The sequence below is a fragment of the Rhinoraja longicauda genome, chromosome 22, assembly GCF_053455715.1.
Source record: "Rhinoraja longicauda isolate Sanriku21f chromosome 22, sRhiLon1.1, whole genome shotgun sequence".
Taxonomy (NCBI): Eukaryota; Metazoa; Chordata; class Chondrichthyes; order Rajiformes; family Arhynchobatidae; genus Rhinoraja; species Rhinoraja longicauda.
In genome coordinates this window covers 6,882,074-6,888,961 of record NC_135974.1, presented here as the reverse complement: position 1 = coordinate 6,888,961, position 6,888 = coordinate 6,882,074, and the positions used below count along the sequence as shown (strand labels likewise).

The 6,888-nt window shown below is 41.9% G+C and overlaps 1 protein-coding gene across 2 annotated transcripts in view; it reads right to left on the bottom strand.

The window, feature by feature from the left end:
* Window positions 1-6,888, bottom strand: part of rtf2 (replication termination factor 2) — a 59,006-nt gene that overhangs the window by 40,971 nt on the left and 11,147 nt on the right. For both annotated transcript variants that reach the window (XM_078419252.1, XM_078419253.1), the window contains exons 3-5: window positions 6,577-6,670; window positions 3,749-3,888; window positions 206-284 (exon numbers count right to left, since the gene is read on the bottom strand). In XM_078419252.1, coding sequence (XP_078275378.1) covers window positions 206-284; window positions 3,749-3,888; window positions 6,577-6,670 — 313 coding nt within the window. The remainder of the gene's footprint in view (window positions 1-205; window positions 285-3,748; window positions 3,889-6,576; window positions 6,671-6,888) is intronic.

The window sequence follows — 6,888 nt, the reverse complement described above, 5'->3', positions numbered from 1 at the left end:
CTAAAATTGAATGTACCGTTGGAGAGGTAGAAATAATGGTATTAGTGATAACAAGGGCTGATGAGAAGATGCAACTGAGTATTTAATAAGACAGAAGGTTTGAAAAAGAAGGATACAATGGACACAATTGTTTTCTCCATCTATGAATAGTTACATGTTTATTGCACACATTCTGTTTGCTGGAACACAACTTTCAATGAATTACCTTGTGGCAAACTTCAGTCTTTATCTCCTTCATAGCGCGGTCTGAGAAGACACATCCACAAGCACGAAGATAGCAAAATCTATCAGGAAATCAGTCAGATTATAAACTGCAAACATAATTGATTGTGTCAATCTACAAAGTGTTTTAATAAGATACAGAATTCTCTGGTTTTAAATAGATGTCTTTTACTTTAAATTAATTGGCAAAACATCCTCCAGGTGAATGTTTACCACATTCGATGAAAACGTCGCACATTGCATGAACACCGTGAAAAACATAAGTCGGATTAAATCAATCTTTAAACTATATTACCATTCATCTCAGCTTTTTTTTTTAAACAGGTTAGGCATGAAAATATTTACAATTTTAGCACATTACAGCAAAATGTGCCAATATTACACATTCAGCAAGATGACAGCATTTAACATGTGAAACATTTGTAATATCATGAGCTTCAAATGATATAGTTCAATCTATTGGATTATAACTTTTTAACATTCACCCAAGATCACTGTCAAGGAAATAATAATAATAATAATAATATTCATTTATTGTCATTGCAACGAGTACAACGAAATTAAAAAATAGCCAATCCTGACGGTGCGTAAAAACATGTATGCAATAAATGCAAAAACAAATAAATACAATTATATTAAGTACAAAAGATTTTTTAACAGTGTTGCCTAGTGCAGAAGGTAGTGTTCAGTTCTCGTATGGCTCTGGGGTAAAAACTGTTCTTAAGTCTGTTTGTTCGGGATTTGATCGACCTGAAACGTCGACCAGAGGGCAGATGAACAAACAGACGGTGGCCAGGGTGGGATGGATCTTTTATTATTTTGCCTGCTCTACTGAGGCAGCGTAGGCTGAACAGGTGCTCCAGGGAGGGCAGTGAGCAGCCGATGATCTTCTGGGCCGTCGTGATGACCCTCTGAAGGGCCTTCCTGTCCTTTTCTGAGCAGCTGGCATACCATGTGGTTATACAGTATGCCAGCACACTCTCGATGGAGCAGCGATAGAAGGACATCATGAGCTTCTCCTGCAGGTTGGTTTTCCTGAGGATCCTCAGGAAGTGGAGTCTCTGCTGTGCCTTCTTCACTGTGGTGATGGTGTTGGTAGACCAGGTAAGATCCTCTGCGATGTGCGTACCCAGGAACCTGAAAGCGGGTACCCTTTCCACACAGACCCCATTGATGTAGAGTGGGTCGTATTCTACACTGGTTTTCCTAAAGTCAATTATAAGTTCCTTTGTTTTGGAGGAGTTCAGGACAAGATTGTTCACTGAACACCATGCTGCCAGCCTTTGGATTTCATCCCTGTAGGCTGTCTCATCTCCTCCTGAGATGAGTCCAACCACAGTCGTGTCATCCGCGAACTTGATGATGGTGTTGGTGGGATGGGTGGGGGCGCAGTCGTGAGTGTAGAGGGAGTAAAGGATGGGGCTCAACACACAGCCCTGTGGTGAGCCGGTGCTCAGTGTAATGGTGGAGGAGAGGTGAGGGCCTATTTTGACGGTCTGGGGGTGGTTGGTCAGGAAGTCCTTGATCCATTGGCAGATGGTTTGGGAAAATCCAAGGTCAAAAAGTTTGGTGACCAGTCTGCTCGGGATGACCGTGTTAAAGGCAGAGCTGAAGTCGAGGAAGAGCATCCTCACATAGCTCCCCTGGTGTTCAAGGTGGGTCAGTGCAGTGTGAAGTGCAGTGTCGATGGCATCCCCTGTAGACCTATTTGCTCTGTAGGCAAACTGGTATGGGTCGAAGGTGGGTGGGAGGCTGGCTTTGATGTGCTGTAGGACCAGTCTCTCGAAGCACTTTGTGATGACCGGACGGTAGTCGTTAAGGCCGCTGATGACAGACTTTTTCGGCAGTGGGATGATTGTGGCGGACTTCAGGCAGGGAGGGATGGTGGATTTTAAAAGGGACAGGTTGAAGATTTTTGTGACGACCTCAGATAATTGGTCTGCACATTCCCTCAGCACTCTGCCCGTCACACCATCGGGGCCTGCAGCTTTCCTGGGATTCACTGCTCTGAGCACGCGCTTAACATCATACTCCTGCACAGTGAAGGTGTTGCTGTCAGGTGCTGGAGAGGGTGTTATGTCTGCCACTGCAGCTTTCACGTCGAAACGAGCAAAGAAACAGTTAAGTTCCTCTGCCAGCGAGGCGTCGCCGTCGGCAGTCGTGCGGTTGCTGGTCTTGTAGTTGTTTGATCACTTACAACAGGATAAATGCTAGATCAGGCCAACAGTGAGGGGGCACGATGGTACAGAGGTACAGTTGCTGCCTTACAGCGCCAGACCCCGGTTCAATGCTGACTTCGGGTGCTGTCTGCACGGAGATTACACGTTCTCTCCGTAACCTGCGTGGACCCAGGAGCTCCAGTTTCCTCCCATACTCCAAAGATGTACAGCTTTGTAGGTTAATTGGCTTGGTAAAATTAGTAAGTGTTAATGTGCGGGGATCGCTGGTTGGCACGGACTCGGTGGGCTGAAGGGCCTGTTTCCGGGTTGTATCTCTAAAATAATCGCCATGCCCGCCTCCAATCTCCAAAAATCTACATGAATATTGGAGGATCCATCCTTTTGATATTAACAAAAAATACTGCCACTAAAATACAATTAGTGTGTGAATTCACAATCTCTGGAACAAATATTGGCTGAAATTTTACTTCTTTGGATAGCTAAAATTTAAGGCATGTTAGAAACCAAATCTCTCTCAAATAAAGCAACTTAAGCAATTGACAGACTTTAGAGATACAGCACAGAAACAGGGGCTTTGGCTCATCGAGTCCACGCCGACCAGCGCTCACCCCGTACGCTAGCACTATCCTACACACTGGAGACAATTTAACCAAAACTAATTAACCTGCAAACCTGTACGTCTTTGGAATGTGGAAGCAAACCGGAGCACCCGGGCGAAAGCCACACGTTATTAGAAAGAACAAACAAACTCCGTACAGACAGCACCTGTAGTCAGGATCGAACTGGCGCTGTAAGGTTGCAGCTCAATCACTATGCCACCCGATGAAGATAGTTTACTTCATTACTCCAGGGGTAGTAGTCAGCTGCAGAAGCATGCATGTAGATATTATATTAATTTACATGGAGAAATATTGTAGCCTCCTGTTAGCCTTCATGTTGCATAGCTGTAATGCTGAAAGAAAGCATGACAGAAACAGACATTTGTCTGAAAAAAATGGAAATTAACTCATGCAATTATTCAAAAGGACAAACACCTATTTTTTTTTTAGGTTCCAAAAGAATACCAAATGGAAAAAGAGAGTTATTAAATAACCAACAAAAAAGTATAAGATAGAAAAAATCTCCTTAGTGCAAACTTGTCCCAGTAGTCACTTCAAGAGCAGCACACACAAGGGAGATCGCAGTATTTAATCAGTGAAATTTACACTGCCAGATAAATTTGTTTCACTATGCCACATATTCACTGAGCTTGGATACTGCTAGTCAAACACAATTGTGTCTTGAACCACAAACATACAATTTTAACATCAATTTTAACAAAGATAAATCAAACTCAGACAACTCACTTCTGTCGTCCATTCATTTCCAAACCAACCACGGGACAGATGAAAGCAGCACGGTGCAGATCTTCAAATTTGTCACCCTTTGTGTTGGCATTGTCACCTTTCCAGACTGGATTATTGGTCAGATTTAGCTCTTTCACATCCTTTGGATCATAAAAAGTAAAGAATTAGTGCAAAATATCTTGTGTAATCAATTATTTCCCAATAAAGGGGTAAGTTATGTCAACTGTCTTCTCTGAATAGATCGTGTAAGAAAATAACTGCAGATGCTGGTACAAAGAAGGGTCTCGACCCGAAACGTCACCCATTCCTTCTCTTCTGAGATGCTGTCTGACCTGCTGAGTTACTCCAGCATTCTCTGAATAGATAGATAGTTTAAGCCATGTTCAAATTCAAATTAGTAATATATACATCGTTAATAACATTTACCTCACTGCTTCAAAGGACATTAGTCAGCCAAAGACGCATGCATGCAAATATAACATTATGTCTTAAGGAGAAAAATTGAAATTGCCTCCCAGTCTTCATGCTATAGTTCTGAAAAACAATAGTCTGACTAAAACACTGTCAAAAGTTCATAAGTCATAAGAACAGAAGCACAGGCACAGCAGAACAACCCCACGTTTGGGGGAGCAAAAGTGGTGCTTGATTAGAAGAGAAAGCAGCTTCAAGAATGGTACACAGCTAGAAAAGGAATCAGTGCCACGCATGGGCCAAAACTATATTTTGTTACAAAATAATTCATTAGAACCAAAGGCTTACTTTAAAAATGCTAACCAAAAATTACCATTTCATATTTACAACTCTGATTGAAAAATGCAGCATCAATTTGGATTGAAATGAATTCTTGAATGTCATTAGACTTTAAATGTAAGACTGTTATTCAAAATTATAGGACAGATATTTGGTATAAGTGGTCACATTACCAAAAGCTCAATAAGACAGATTAGTCAACAACTGTGCCAATATTGCCCAAATTCAGTTTCACACCAGATGAGATGGCCTCAAAGATCTCTGCCTCGGCTACCATATCTTTCACAGTTGTCATAAAACATCTACTGGGGAGATGTCACATTACATCAGGAGCAGTATTATATTTTGACGGTACACATGTTTGTCTTTTAAATACTGCCACCTTAATTTATACATTAGCGCACAACGAATAAAGACCAAAATATCTTGTACAATTGTCTCATTTGTTTTGATTATTGAGAAGAAAGCAGGTGGAGGGGGGGAATGCAATCAGAAGCAATGTCGGCATTTATTCCTCATTGATAAGCTTCCTCAAGGTGGTTGTAACCATCTTCTTGAACATTTGCAGATTGAATGAAAAAGGGAAATTCAGAATAGTTGTGAGACTGGTTGCTCTACATTTTTACCATAGCAAAAATTAACTTAATCACAAGTTCTTGGAGCAGAATTAGGCCATTCAGCCCATCCAGTCTACTCTGTCCTTCAATCATGGCTGATCTATCTTTCCCTCTCAACCCCATTCTCCTGCCTTCTCCCCATAACCTCTGACACCCTTACTAATCAAGAATCTGTCAATTTCGGCATTAAAAATATCCGTTGATTTGGCCATCACAGCCATCTATGGCAATGAATTCCACACATTCACCACCCACAGACTAAAGAAATTCCTTCCTCATCTCCTTTCTAAAGATACATCCTTTTATTCTGAGACCATGGCCTCTGGTCGTGGACTCTCCCGCTAGTGGACATATCCTCTCCACATTCCACATCCTATCCAGGCCTTTCACTATTCAGTAAGTTTCAATGTGGTCCCGCTTCACTCTTCTAAACTTCAGCGAGTACAAGCCCAGTGTCTTCAAACACTCATCATATGTTAACCCAATCATTTCTGGGATCATTCTCGTAAACCTCCTCTGGACCCTTTCCAACACCAGCACATCCTTCCTCAGATATGCGGCCCAAGACTGCTCACAATACTCCAAATGCAGTCAGACTAGTGTCTTATAGAGCCTCGGCATTACATCCCTATTTTTGTATTCTAGCCCTTGAAATAAATGCTAGATTTGCATTCGACTTGCAAATTAACTTTTTGGGAATCCTGCATCAGCACACCCAAGTCCCTTTGTATCTCCAATTTCTGAATTATTTCCCCATTTAGAAAATAGTGTATGCCTTTATTCCTACTACCAAAATGCATGACTCTACACTTTGATATGATGTTTTCCATATGCCACTTCTCAGCCCACTCCCAACCCATTCAAGTCCTTCTGCAGAGTCCCTGCTTTCTCTACACTACCTGCCCCTCCATCCATCTTTGTATCATCTGCAAACTTGGCCACAATGTCTCCAATTCCCCCATCCAAATCATTGAGATACATCATGAAAAATAGTGGCCCCAGCATCGACCCCTGCGGAACACCACTAGTCACAGGAAGCCAACCAGAAAAAGCCCCCATTAAAGCCATTCTTTGCCTTCTGCCATACAGCCAATCTGCTATCCATGCTAGTATCTTCCTTCTGGTACCATGGGCTTTCATCTTCTTTAGCAACTCACGTGCGGCACCCAATCAAAGCCACTTCTGAAAAACCAGGTAAACCATAATCCACCGACTCTCCTTTGTCGATGCTGCTATTTACTTCCTCAAAGAATTCCAACAGGTTCGGCAGGCAAGATCTCCCTTTCACAAAACCGTGCTGACTACAGCTTATGTTATTGCGTGCTTATCGTATTGTTTAAGCAAGGACGTTTAAAAAATACTACAGGGGACTGGGAAGCCATTAGAAGATGCAGTTCTACCTGTAGAATAGATTCCCAGCTTCATAGCCAAAGACATTAATTTATTGGTTAATAGACTCACCTTAAGGCTCTTGATGTGTGTGGCGGTCTCAATGATGCATTTGTCTGCAGATTTGTCCAATAAATATTCAATGAGAGCATCTTTGTTGTACAACCTAAAAGCACGACAATAATCAGAAGAATAACTTCAACTGCTGATAAAGTCAATAAAGTATAAAGCTGATAATGTATACTGTATATACAAGTACGGTGAGGTACAGGTACAATGAAATGCACCAAGCAGGGCTGAATGAAGGGGAAATTGAGTTCAATAATGAAACTTAAACACGATGAAATAAGTGCATATCTAAAAGAGAATAAGGGGTAGGCAGGC